This window comes from Curcuma longa, chromosome 9, assembly GCF_044706935.1.
Source record: "Curcuma longa cultivar G26 ecotype Majalengka, Jawa Barat chromosome 9, ITB_CL_G26_1.1, whole genome shotgun sequence".
NCBI lineage: Eukaryota > Viridiplantae > Streptophyta > Magnoliopsida > Zingiberales > Zingiberaceae > Curcuma > Curcuma longa.
The window spans coordinates 745,573-760,061 of NC_133869.1; the positions used below are offsets into that span (position 1 = coordinate 745,573).

At 34.6% G+C, this 14,489-nt stretch overlaps 1 protein-coding gene across 1 annotated transcript; it reads right to left on the reverse strand.

The window, feature by feature from the left end:
* Positions 1-263: 263 nt before the first annotated feature.
* LOC141834984 (putative methylenetetrahydrofolate reductase (NADH)) lies at positions 264-13,884 on the reverse strand. Its single transcript, XM_074722400.1, has 12 exons — positions 13,542-13,884; positions 12,698-12,880; positions 12,326-12,386; positions 12,162-12,241; positions 11,371-11,544; positions 10,826-10,999; positions 10,650-10,750; positions 10,432-10,543; positions 1,871-1,951; positions 1,579-1,756; positions 808-1,142; positions 264-606 (listed from the first exon to the last, which is right to left on the reverse strand). The coding sequence occupies exons 1-12, from the start codon at positions 13,761-13,763 to the stop codon at positions 523-525; spliced, it is 1,785 nt and encodes a 594-aa protein (XP_074578501.1). The 5' UTR covers positions 13,764-13,884; the 3' UTR covers positions 264-522.
* Positions 13,885-14,489: the final 605 nt, after the last annotated feature.

Sequence of the window (14,489 nt, forward strand, 5' to 3'; positions counted from 1 at the left end):
AGTTCAATTAACATTTCTATATATAAATTAAGTAAATTTGTCACGATAAGATTTCTTAGTGGATTATTGAAAATAAAAAAGGAAAGTCTGCCCAACACGAAGGCATGTCCTATTTAACTAAAATTATTCGGAAAAAGCAAAAATAGAATAAAAAATAAATAAATCATCCCCCAATTCTCCTTGAACGACATTTTCATGTGCTCCATTCTATTCCTGGGGGAAATCATGAGCAGCTGACTTCACTAGCAATATCTTTTGTGAAATAGCACAAGACAACTGGAAACGTATTTATAAAATAAAAATCCAGTAACATAATTATAAAGCACACATGTGGAACAAATTCCATTACTCAGTTATTCCCGAAAATTAGAAGACATCAAATGCATAGATTGGATAATTCTGATGCAATCGGAAGTTCTCTGTAACGTTTTCTTGCCTACTCCATCCGAACTAACGTGCCGAATTACAGAAAAACGTTGTTTTGCAATACGGAAATATTTTTAATCCAAGAATTTGACCACTTCATATATCCTTGAAAGCCGCAAAGATATCACCATGAATGAAGTCGTTGTCCACAAGGCTAACCAAGTAGTAGCTCTTCTGCACCTATAAAATGCAAAAACAAGCCGCAATAATTTAGGACGATTAGTTCCTGATGAAAATATAATGGAAGAAATGAAGCCTGGGAGGGAAAAAAAAACTTCATTTATATGCTTGAACGAAGCATCTACAAGAAGCAGCTCTTGTTGCATTGTATACAACAACCAAAAGTACCAAGAGAAATATTCAAGATGATAACAAGAGTACCTGTAATAATAACTCCCTTGATGGATCACCCTCAGGGAACAAGCAAGCCCAACCACGTGACCAGATCTCAAAAGCTTCATCCTTCCAAATCATGAAGCTCGCAGGGTCGACTACCGTAGGTTGGATGATCTCTTTTCCAGGGAAAACACCCCATGTTACCGCATTGACTGCATTTGGAGCAATATTTGAGACATGATTGCCGTCTTTGTTCACGGCGATGTAGGTGAGTGAATGCAGGGCCTTGCACTTCTCAACAATTGAATGCAGTTTATCTTTTGAACAGAAGAATTCTAGATATGCCTTTTGATAAACATAGCCTCCTGGTCCACCCCATCCTACAAAAGGAAATTTAGCATATCATGCATTGTGTTAATATGTATCAGAGAAACTAATCATTAAATGGCATATACAGATTAATAAATTGACTAACATGGATGTGGTATGTCTCAATCCTACCCTACAATCTCACTATTTTTAACACTTACCCCTAAAACCAGCTACTGTGGTTCCATAATTACGTGTTTTGTCTGAATAAAATCTGTTCATATTGTACAGAAATCCTCTAATTGCTCTAAAAAAATGCAAACTTCTTTAAGGAAAATAAACAAAAAGAGACAGGACAGTACTTTATGAACCGGATTCAGGTCCCCAAACTAAGATATATACATTTATGCCCAACGAAACATTTATAGGGCATATTTTCCCAGCAAGATACATATTAAAAGCATGAAGTATAATTTTCAAATGCCCAACAACATATGACAAGCTTACCAACAGCAGGAGAATCAGATTTCTCTCCGTTAATGGCAGGTTGGCTGTTGATAGTAAGAAAACCTTTTGAGTTAACCTGTGAAAGCTTCTCATCGATTATCTTTGTCTCAGGTTGAAGACCATCTAATTCTGACCAGGGACTGCTTCTATATTTCCCCAGGCAAAGTTTCACAAATTGCTGCATTTTAGAAAATCAGAATGATTGGCTATGCAGCCCCTAACCATGATCATATACAGTTCCAGTCAAATGACAACTAATCCAAAAGCACATAAACCATGATTATCAAAGTACCTCACTGATATCATCGACGGATTTTAATGGAGTTGCCCATTCCTCTTGAAGTTTCTTGCCCCGTGAGCGTGGGCGCATGAACTGTTTAAATGAGTTAAGCCAACTGAACCATGTAAGGTCATTAAAATACCAAATGAGAAAATTGAAGTTAGCTATGACAGCAAGTATAATATGGTTACAGTGGGAAACAAAATATTAACATCATTTGTAAGAAAATAGTATCCCAGTATTACAAGTCATGCAAACTAAAGCAAATTCTGCCAGATTTTCAACAATGATTTTTTCCTATCATCTTTCTATGATTTACAGTCACTAGGTAACAAAATTAAAACAGTATGGGTTTTAGAAAATGTGACATGTCATTTCCTGCAATTCTCCGGTCCATTTTTTATCCCATGTTGCTTAATAGAACTCCTGAAATATTAACAAATATAGCATGAATTTTAAAATTTTAGCAGTATGATGGACAAAAATATTATTTACAATTATGGCCAACACTTGTACATCAGTAATGTTTAGCGTTCTTATGCAATTGGTACGTTTCTCATCACAATTGGTATGTTCTCATCACATGAGGCCAATATGCTATTTAAGACTTTGCAACAAGTCTTTTATCCCACTACGTGAGATCGGCTATATAGATCCTCGTATGCTATTGAGCTCGATTCTCTAATATATCAACATCTATATTTAAATAAATTTTATGCTATTTAATTGTTGTTAATGAAGACTTCTTTGATCTCCTTCTTCATCAATTGATGTGAGTATTTGTCATGATCTCACATCACCTAACTAGAGTATTTATTGATCACTTAAATACATATCTCTATCATCTTGAATGCGTCTATCAAAATTTTTTCTTAATAGGTGCAATTTTAACTCTCTAATATTCTTAATATATTAAATGACTAAGTACTTTTGAAATTTGAATTCTCCAATAAAAATTTAAATTTTTATACTCCTCTAACCTACTTAAATTTCTTAAGTTAAGTTGGCCACCTAAACCTTCATTAAAAAGTTGATGAAAATACTTCTTCCATCGCTGCTCCTTTATTCCTTATCCTTCATTAGTATCCTATTGGATTCATCTTTAATGCATCTTATTTAGGTAAGATCCCTTATTTTCTTCTCTCTTACTTTAGCTATTCTATAGATGTTCTTTTCCCCTTCTTTTATTTCAAGTTGTTGGTACAAATATCGAAAGTTTCATTCTTAACTTCAATCATTGCTTTCTTGACTACTTTGCTACTGCATACATTTTAAAATTTTCTTCATTCTTACAATTGTGTAATAGTAACTTATAGACTTCTTTTTCCTTCAGTCTCTCCTCCAAGATTCTTTATTTGGTGGTGTCCATCCTCTTGACTCACCGAATACCCTCTTGGCTACTATTTTCAAATTATATATCTTATCTCATGTCATATTTGAATCACCATGTATTTCTCATAATACTTGTGCCCCTAACCTATGTTGGGTGGTTAAGTTTTCTACAAAGAAAACCTTACAATTTTTATAAATTTTTTTATCCCTCCTAATTATAAAAAAGTCAATTTGCAATTTCTTATTTTCACTTTAAAAGTAATTAGGTGACTTTCTCTCTTTTTAAACAATATAGTAGTTATTATAAGTTCAAATGCTATCGTGAAATCTGATATAACTTTTTCTTCTTCATTTTTTGTTCCAAAACCATAGCCCCCATGCACCATATTATATTTCTCATTTCTTACACCTACATACTCATTTAGATCTCCTCTATTAAAATTATCTCATTTGTCAGAATTTTTTTATACCACCTCATCAAGTCTTACGAAAACCTTGTTTAATGTCTTCATGTAATCCTACTTGAGGTATATATATATATATATGTTAATTACATTAATAGTTTCTTTTACTACCACTATTTTAAAAGTTATAATCCTATCTCCCTTCCTAACTACTACTATTACTTAGTAATTTAATGAACTATCTATAACAGTACTTCATTTCTCGTTTCACTCTTTACTATATACCATAACTTAAACCTAAGTTTTCTATCATCTTTGTCTTCTCTCCTACTCATTGTCTCTTGTAAATACAAAATAGTAATTCTTCTCCTAATCATCGTATCTATTCTCATTATTGCTTTATCGATGAACATTCCTACATTCCACATTCTAAATCTAAGACAATCGATATTCTTATCATGTTTGTTTTTATCTAACTTAGGTGTAAGAGCTCTTACATATTTAACACTACACCCTAGTTCTCATTAAAGATGTAGTGGTCCTTAGCAAAATGTTACAGTCAAATCCTACAACGTTCCTTCTAGGGAAAGACATAACATTAGCATAATAGTTTGATGAATCCATATATAACATTTTCCTATGTTTTAACATTGGCTGATAACTTAACACGACCCTCCTCCTTTATCCAAGCATGAGACTGACCACGACAGAGTTTATTTGTCATGGGCAGAGTTTAAGACTTGATAAATGTGCAATTTAATCTAAAGTCAAATAACAAATGTAAATATAATGCAAAGCATTATAAAAATAAGTGGGTTAAAATGGACTACTTATTTGCCATCTAATTGTGATCTTTCCTTAATATACTTTTATAGTATGTGCAGATTCAAGTTTGATGAATCCATTTATTAAATATTTGCTTGTAAGTCTATGTTGACTGACAACCTAATACGCAACCCTTGTCCTTTTTCAACCGAGCTTGGGACCGACTTTGGCGGGTTTAGTGTGTGTAGATTCAAGTGAAAATAAATAATTCTAAATCTAATTATTGTAATGTAAAAGTAAGCATGAAGCATTAGCAAGCAGAATCACATACTAGTATCAACATTATATGTATGAAGTAGCTAGTTGACATAAGAAAGAATGATCGTGCACCGATGGTATGATGAAATTGTGAAGACATGATAAGTTAATATACTCTATTTAAAAAACAAGCTATATTTTAAAAGGATAAAATTTTAGGCTACATTTAGCAATTAATTCTTTTTTCTTAATGCAAATTAGGAGTAATTACATGGTGTAAGATGTATGATGCAAGTACCTACAAAATAACTTATATGATAAAATACTTTCGAGGAAAATTTTTTACAAGGAACCTATTATCCACTATTTGGTGTTATATAGGTAATATATCCCTCTAATGTCTCCCTCAATTTCCTTGGCATAACTCCTTGCGGACGGAGTGGATAATGGGTACAGGAGGTTACAAAAGGAGGGGGGCTCAATACATTAGTGGATGGGAGGGTGGAGAATCACAAACAGTGGCAAACAAGGGAAGGGTGGGAAGGGGGAGGGATGTTACAAATGGTGGCAAATGGAGGGGAAAGGAGTCTTGCACGGATAGAGTGTTGGTGCTGAAAACACTACAGTGAACCCAGAGTTTTGATGTATGACTATGTGTAAAGTTAATTTGTCTGTAAATTAATGATTATATGTCAAGTGAAGCAGATTACTTGACAAGTACAAAGTCCTAGTTGGGAACCAAATATTGACTAAGTCCTAGTGAAGTTGGGCAAGTATAAAATTTTGATTGGGAACCAAGTATTGACTAAGTCCTAGTGAAGTTGGGCAAGTATAAAATTTTGATTGGGAACCAAGTAGAAAAGGCCTAATTGGGAACTAGGTAGAGCAAGTCCAAGCAGAGTCAGCTAGGAGCTAAAGTCTTGGCAGAGTAAGTCAAAGCAGAGTCAACTGGAAGTAGAAGTATTGGCAAACAAGTCCAAGTGAAGGTAGCTAAAAGCTGTGGCTTGGCAAATTACACTAAATGGTTCAGCTGAGAGTTAAGCATATAGCCAAGGTAGGTACGAGTAAAGTTAAACTTTATATCATACTGATTACGCTTATCAAGTACATAGAAGCAATGTTCAACGGTTCTAGATGACCGGGAGGGAACTCTGAACGACTGGCTAGAGATAACCTTTGACCGTTGGAGTCGAGATGTACCAAGCGATTAGAGCAAGGTGCAAGCGATCGCAATGTCCAAGTGACTATAGATGCTTTCATGCGACCAGTAGGGATGAGATCTAGCGAATCGAGAAAATAAGTCAAAGATGGATATTGACTTGGTTCTAAATGATCGAGGAGAGTCCAACCGACCAGGATTGCGGATAACATTTATTATTGGATAAGCATTGCAGCCACATCAGCAATCTCTCAGGGCAACGAAGATGATCCAATCGACCGAAAGGAACCACGTCAGCATTCGAAGAAGACCAATAAAATGAGGCACGAGGTAGAACTTTCAAGTAACTCATCATCAATCATTCTCAACATGCTCGTTGTCACATTTAATACTCTTCGGGCGTTATGTCAGTAACACGCTGCAACATCGCTCTTCATCTTCCATAAATGACAACTCGAGTGTAATACTATTATTCTATTGTTATCTCATATTCTTTTTAAAATTTCTCCACATCTAAAATCTTTCTAGAAATGAGTTAATCAAAATAAGAATCAATTCATTTATACCGTACATCCTTATAATTGTTACATACTTTATGTGTTAATCTAGAAAATATTATTGCTCTTAGAATACTTAGTTTAATTACTTATCTTTATTCCGCTGGATTACTCTGTCAATAGTCTTAGAGTTATTTTTCGTCATTTAAATCTAAATTCGTGACGCTATTTGTTCGATCCTATATGGAGCTCATGATGTTAGCTTATTAAAGGGAAGCGGGCCATAAATAGTGGAGAAAGAAAGAGCGGGGGGGGGGGGGGGGGGGGGGGGGGCTCAACATGGAAGTGGGCACACAAACTAGAGGATGGGGGAAGGGGTGGCAAACAAGAGCGAAGGTCGTAGACAAGTAGGGGAAATAACTTCTACCCTAAAAAAATATTGTCCATGAAACAACCAGAATTGTAGATTGACTAGTGATATTGTCTAACATAGAGATCAATCATGAATAATATTCCTAAGCCAACTCAAAACAACTAACCCATTATGGTGCTTAATTAAATTTTTTCATGCTAGCTCAATGTTATGATAACTTGATGAAAGTGACAACAAAACACCGTTTGCCCTTCGCATTGTAGATATTAGCATAGCTCCACAATTCATTGCAAATAACTAGTGTCAATAATCTAAATAAAGAGAAGTACTGGTACCAAAAATTTGTGAATAATTAGGATTAAGAGAAAGGAAACTGATGGGATTATGATGTAGATCAGGTTCAAGAGAACAAATGCTAACAAGAACAACAACGCAACATGAACCATGTGCTTCTAGCTGAGATCATGGCATAAAGGAAGAGAGGAAGAAGAGAGAAGGGAATAGGAACACTTTATTTAATAATCCAAAATTGACTCAAACAATAGGTTTAAATTTTTATAGAGGTTTTCATTAAAATAGCCCAAGTATAATTACAAGAGAAACAAAATACCAATTCTAATATAAAATTAAAATAAAATGAAATGAAAATCTGTTTGAGCATGTACTATATTTGAATAGGCTGAAAGATCTTTGAATCTATTTATTTTTCAAAATTCATCATGGTAGAAGAATACACCACAAACATGTTAAATTGGATAACAGTTTAATACCAACTGCGAATGTAGTAATAGGATTTAGAAGAACAGCCACTTTCATATCCAAGGACATCCCATCTAGCTAGCAAAATAATATGTCAAATTGTTTAATATTAATGACTGTATGTCCCTTAGGTTAATCCTTTCCAATAGAAGTAGTGCAAATAAGTTTGAAAAAGTATACACGTTCATTAAAATTTCTGCCCTCAAGGAGCCAAACATAGAAGAGCAAATTGAATATGGACAATTGTGGAGGTTTTTGATGGAATCACCAGTTCTAGACTCCTAAAGAAAATTAAACATGTATGGAGGCTTAGAAAATATATTGGTAAAATAGCACGTCCTCAAATAGAAATTGAACTAACATATAATTTGTTGGCAAATTGGTGATTTTGGGGGACTAGAATTAAGGAAACAAAGTATTTATAAGAGAAAAAGTCATCTAATCTCCAATTTAATATAACCTACCAACAAAACTAAGAGTACTTTTCAGTGAGGTTCTGGTCTTACTGAAATAATGTTAGTTGATCCAGGTTCAAATCTCCACATGGTCACAAGCTCTACTTGCTTTCCAAGTGCAATTTTTTTTTCACATTTCTGGTTTCACTTTTGAATCAAAAGCCATTTTCTTTTGTTAACTTTAGAATTTCTTACTCCTTTTTATAACTGCCAATGACTGGGCCCTGTTTGATTCTTTTTCCTGATCTGAACTAATTCTAAAATCAGTGGCACATTGTTTTTCCCTTCTTTAAAGGTGTGCCCCCTCATTCTGGTTTTGCTTCATGCACAGCTGCTAAGAAAGGAATGGCAGGGACAGGGATCAATGATGCAATGGTCACTACCAGTGGTTAGCTATTTATAGTGGCAAACGAGGCATAGTGCGATGAGGTGCCAGTGCAGGATGCTGCAAATTGGTCCGCAGTGGGTAGTGACATAAAGTATAAAGATTGTTTCACATGCAGTTTATGAAGGTTGATGATGGCATTGGATTGAAGAAAATTTCTTCAAGGGTGGTGAATACCATCTTCTAGCAACTGCGACAAAAGCCATTGTGAACAAGGACTCAAAATGAAGATGGTGGCTAGCATTGTGACTCAGAAGTTATGTTCAAATGCCTGCTGCTTGTTCTCTCTACAAGATTTGCTCACCACACATTAGGAAGTGGGGAGGATATATTTCTTTATCTACAATGAAAGTGGTAGGGTGAAGGAAGATGAAGATCTACAATGACAAACTGAAACAAGTGGTTAGAGGTTGAAAGGAGACTAATTGGCTGATGTTGTAGGAATTGGGTGCTGAAGGTGTATCTGGTATTGCAGTGGAAGGTGGAGGTGGAGGTGGAGGTGGAGGTGGAGGTGGAGAGTGGTGATATGCAATGTAGGGTGCAAAACATATTTGTTCATTCAATAATTCCATTAAACATGGGCATAATACCACTCAAGACCACAACTACATGCCTCTATCAACAAGGGAACAGAGAAAAAAGAAGTTTGTGTCAAAGAACAGATACGAACCATGCAACAATTAAGAACAAGTAATTGTCTTATAGGATTACATAATTCAAATAAAAAAGAGCCAATCCAACAAAATATAACAATTTTCAATTTAAAAAAAAATGGATTTAAGCATGTTGTTTAGAGTTACATCAAGGATTAAATCTAAATCAATATTTTTTACGATACATTCAAGACACATTATCATGGTGCATGTTATTTGCAGATGACATTATTTTCATTGATGAGAAACGTAAAGAAATAAATGCTAAGTTCTAGAAGTAAAAGATTTTAGACTTAATAGAAGAAAGATGGAATATATGAAATTTAAGTTTAGTAATATTAGATATAATAGAAAAATTGTTAAGAGATGACAATTTACCTATAACTAAAAGATTTGAGTATCTAGGATCATTTTTGCAAAAGGATTGAGTAGTTGATAGTGATATTTTAAATAAAATACAAATAGAATGGTTGAAATGAAGAAGAGCGCCAGGTGTTCTTTGTAGTTATATGTTATCTTTAAAGTTTAAAGAGAAATTTTATAAAATGACAGTTAGACCTACTATATTATATGGAGTTAAATGATAGGCTATGAATCACATACATGAACAACAGATGAGAGTTGCAAAAATGAGAATGTTAAAGTGGATGTGTGGAGTGCAAACATACGAAAATGAACGGGATAAGAAATGAGAGTATTAGAGAAAAAGTTGAGGTTGTGCCTATTGAGGTAAAACTTCGAGAGACACATTTAGGATGGTATGGGCATGTACTTAGTCAACAAATAAATGTCTAAATTAGATGATATGAGACTATGACAAATATGTATATTAATCGAAAAAGGAGAGCAAAGAAAACTTGATTAGCAACGATAAGTAGAATAAAATTCATTTAAATATGGATAAGGATATAATAGGAGATAGAGCTCAATGATATAGGAGGATTCACATAGCCAACCTCACTTAGTGAGATAAAGATTTGGTTGTTGTCATTGTTGATTTAGGTATGGAATAGATCTAGAACTTGTCTAAACCTTTGAACAAGTTTATGTTGCATCAAGTAGGATATCCATATCTTCATTATGCAACATATGAACTTGGTTACTAGAACTCTAAGAGCTTTGGAACATGGTATGAGACAGTTATTTGATTAGTTAGTTTAATTTTATAACAAAATTACAGTGAGAAGAGAAAATAAGTTTGACAATAATGCAAAAGGTGTCATTATCCTTTAAAGAACCAATTTCTGTTCATCTTGGAATCCAAGAGGAAAATAGAAGGGAAAAAATACTAGTCAGCTAAGAGGAAATTGATATTTTAGCACCCTTAGATAAAATGAAGAACATATTAGTCAATATTTGGAAACAAGGTCAATCATACAGAAGAATTCACAATTAATCTACAGCATGGAATTTGCTGAACTTTGCATTTACCTATGTAAATTGCATCTTAGATACACACTGAAATGTCTATATAATTAAACAGAGACTTAGCAGACATGATTAAGGCAGTAAGAGAGGAAACATAGAAATTACCTGGTAATCAGTCAAAGCTCCATACGATGGGTTATTAGAATCACCCCACTTCCCATGCGGATACTGATCCCATCCGACAGTCCTGGAAATATAACTTTTTGGACGATTTGCCCTAGTTAAATTGAAAGCAAAACCATATAAGTAGAGTTCAAAGACCAAATACAGAAATTCTGTCAATCATGAAATTTACATATCAACAAGTAGAAGACAAATCATACCAAAAAATAGGTCGGACGTCTTCTTGGACACGAAAAACGTTTGTTGGACGTCTCCAAGGTAAGGACCTTTGAACTTTAGACTCTTCTATTAATCCAAGATTCTGAAAATGCAAGTTTTGTTAGTGAGCTAGTAAATAAAACAACTTTAATCATGGCACTAGAAAAAAACTAGCAACCATTATGATGGCTAATGCAGATTTCTCCATGTTTAGTGTGTAGAGATGCAATGTGTTGATTCCATTAGCTAAAATCTTCTTGCACATTTCAGTCCCTAAGTGAATTCCGTATGCTCTGACTGCCTCTTCATTGTCCTTGATAGGTTCCAAAGCATTCATGATCTCATCTGGAATCTGAAAAGCAATACATGCCAAATTATGACAAAATTGACATTCTACACAGATTTTATATCTAGATTCTGGATATTGAAATATGACTTTTTTTTCAGCGCTTTGCAAAAGGAAAATAAAAACATTCTCTAGAAGAACAAGGTGACCTATTTAGAATTTTTCTTTATATATACCATGAACTTTCAAAAAGAAATTAACTTGTCTAGAACGAGTCAGCAAATAATAATGTATACCATCAAATCAATAGTTGAGACTATATATCACATTAAGCAAGTGGTCTGCATCTTAACTCAGCAACTTACTGGTGTTAATGGATAATGGATATATCAAGATCTAAACCTTAAGAGAGAAAAATAGGAATTAAAACAACTTACTTTAGTTTTGCAAAAGCCAGTCATTCTCAAGAAGCCCTTATAATTGTTGATTGGCATAATGCCAGGTACAATTGGACAGGTTATTCCAATTTGACGACAATCATTAACAAACTTCAGAAATATATCAGTGTCATAAAATAGTTGAGTGATAATGAGGTCAGCACCAGCATCCACCTGTCCAAAGGATAGAATGAGAACATAATAATAAATCCAAATTTAAAAATAATTGCAGCAATGACTAAAACAAATAGTCAATTGTCAAAGCATGAGCTGTAATAGCTATAGGGACCTAGTGATGGAATTTTACATCTTTACTAATTATTATCTACTATGCACTGCAATCCATGTCTAATGATTCAAACACTCTTGTATTCTCTCTTGTATGAAGTTGATATAACCACTGAGACAAAGCAAACTGCAATCAGGCAGACATAAGTAGAAGAGTATATGTAGATTAAAAGTTGTATTAATATGAATGTCAGATCTGCATTAAACACCATTTCACATCATTATGCATAGGCAACAAACTTGTTTTTGGGCTTATACAGCAAATCTCTTTGTAGCAGTAGAATTTATGTGCCATAAAGATGCATCTTACATTCTTAAGAATACTAAGCTCACAAACTAGATTGTCGACTTGCTCCATGTAATGAACAAATATGGTAATAGCACATAAGAAATCAAACTAGTAGGAAAAAGTAAATAAAAAAAAACAGAAGCACAAAATACTACATAATTAAACTTTAAGACAAACCAACTTGAAGAAAATAAGAACAATAAGGAAGAGGAACCTTTCTCTTTAAATAAGTAAGATCACTGTTATAAGCTTCTTCTGTAGCAATTCCATCTTGTATCATATCAGGATGTGCCTCTAAAATGAAAAAACATATATTTTAAAAATAATTTACAAGCCACATGAAGCACTATCATGATAGCATATTGTGACCGCACTAACCTGGGTAACCAGCAACTGTGATGCCAAAATAGTCCCCATACTTAGCCCTAATGTGTTGCACCTGTAAGCCAATTGTGGTAGGTGTGTATGAATTGCCAAACATCATCAGAGAAACTATGACATACTTACCAAAGAACACAAGTAATGAGATGCACCACAAATAAAAAAACAAGTTGATAGTTAAAAACTTATAAAGTGCACATAAAAATAGCTTTTTCAGCAAGAAGAAAATGAGACTAAATCGAACAAGATTTTGAAGAAGGTAACCCTATGGTGTTTCTCAAAAAAACTAAATATCTTCATAAATCTGCTCTTGCTTCATATATGGAACTGCCAAATTATCAAACATTTAAAAGGTAAATAGGATTATACCAGATCAAGGGCACATGCAAATCCACCAGCCACCTGAACAAACTTATCCTGGCCATGAGGAGGATCCCCTCTGAGTGCCAGAACATTTTGAATTCCATTGGACTTGATGGTATCCAGAGCATGATCAATCTTTTCCACTGGCATATTGGTACAAGTCAAATGCATCATCGTTTCTACACAGATCTGCATAAAAGAATCAATGGAATCAAATAAGAGCACACTTTTTGTAATGGCTCTACAAATTGCCTGCTGGTGATTCAAGAACATAGGTCAAATTCTCACAATTTCATTAACTTTAGTAATAAAGAAACTCCTCTTATTCTACTTATCTATGTGGCTTATTCAATCTCAATTATTATACACAAACTTGGAAGCCCCAGGCAATAAACATTCTAAAATATATTCTGGAGATTCAACATTCTAGCAAAAAAATGTCAAGTACCAATAAACAGCAATTGAAATAGGCGCAAAAGAGAAGCTACACAAGACGCGAGCAAAACACTGTCGTACTTGAATTATTGCACAAACGACAAAATTAATACACTAACCACCTCATTCCTACTCGAACCTAAAGCCCATATGGTTTTATGTAACAAAAAGAGATATTTCAGTCATAACCGGTAACGAAGGGAAGAACAATTAGAAGGCGGCAATTACGATCCATCGATCAGATAATGCAGATTCAAGATCAATAGCAGAAGTCAGCAGATCTATGTAAACAGGATACATTACTTTCTAGCAGAAAAGGATAGAGGTCCACCAGAAGCTTACTGATATATACCCAGAAAAAAACATTGTCGCTCGATAGAAGAAGACCCAGCGAATAAATCTAAGGAAGGCGTACCATATTCTGCATCCGGTTGGAGATGTCGAGGGTGAGGTCGGCAGTGGATCCGCCGGCGCCCCAGGTGATATCGCAGAAGGAGGGGTTGTGGGCGACCATACGGTCCATGCGGTCGAAGAGGTTCTCCACGCCCTCCTCCGTCTTGGGCGGAAAGAACTCGAAGGAGAAAACGGTCCTCCCATCGCCGTTCGCTGCTCCCCGGATCTTGTCGATCACCTTCATGATTTCCTCCTCTTCTCCTCTCTCCTCCTCTGCCCTATAGCAAAGTCCCAATGCGCGATCGGATCCCTTATATAAACACAGAAACGAAAACGAATCAAGAAACAGGCAGCGTTGTGATCTGTTGATCCAAGAGATCCGCTTTTTCTTCACCTACTACAGCTCTATGATCACTCTCGGTTTATTTTTTATTTTTTAGTTTTATTTTCTCTTTAAAATTTATACTGAGGTCTTAATCCCACACCAACCCACCCAACCACTATTTCCGCACGGATTAGGAGTGTGGGTTAGGTTCTGGCTTGGGTTCAATTTAGACTTTGACTTCGACCGGTCTAATATGGCAATTTGGTTCCGGCTTGGGTTCAGTTGAGACTTTGACTTCTACCTGTCTAATTTGGCAATTTAATCGGAGCGCTCAATCGTTGCTAGACTGAAACGACCATTTATGGGCCAATTATGTTGTGGAGGAGTACAACTACTTTAAATTTTTAATGAAATATTTTTCTAGTAGAATTCATTTTATTATATATGATTACAATTATAAATGTTTTAATGTTTAAAAAAAATTATAAGGTTTTAAAATTGGACTTGTAGAGTTTACAACATCTAATCAAATATAAAATAATTCAATCAATTAGCATGAAGTTCACTCGATTAGAATAATTAATTTAGTCAATTCCAGTATTGATTTATGCGGAATTTGTCAATCTCTCAAAGTATTAGATTACC

Coding starts and splice junctions, on each gene's coding strand:
- LOC141834984 (XM_074722400.1), bottom strand. CDS start 13,763: ATGAAGGTGATCGACAAGATCCGGGGAGCAGCGAACGGCGATGGGAGG. Junction 12,881..13,541: donor CCAACCGGATGCAGAATATG/GTACGCCTTCCT, acceptor TCTTTTATGCAG/ATCTGTGTAGAAACGATGAT. Junction 10,544..10,649: donor GACGTCCGACCTATTTTTTG/GTATGATTTGTC, acceptor CAATTTAACTAG/GGCAAATCGTCCAAAAAGTT.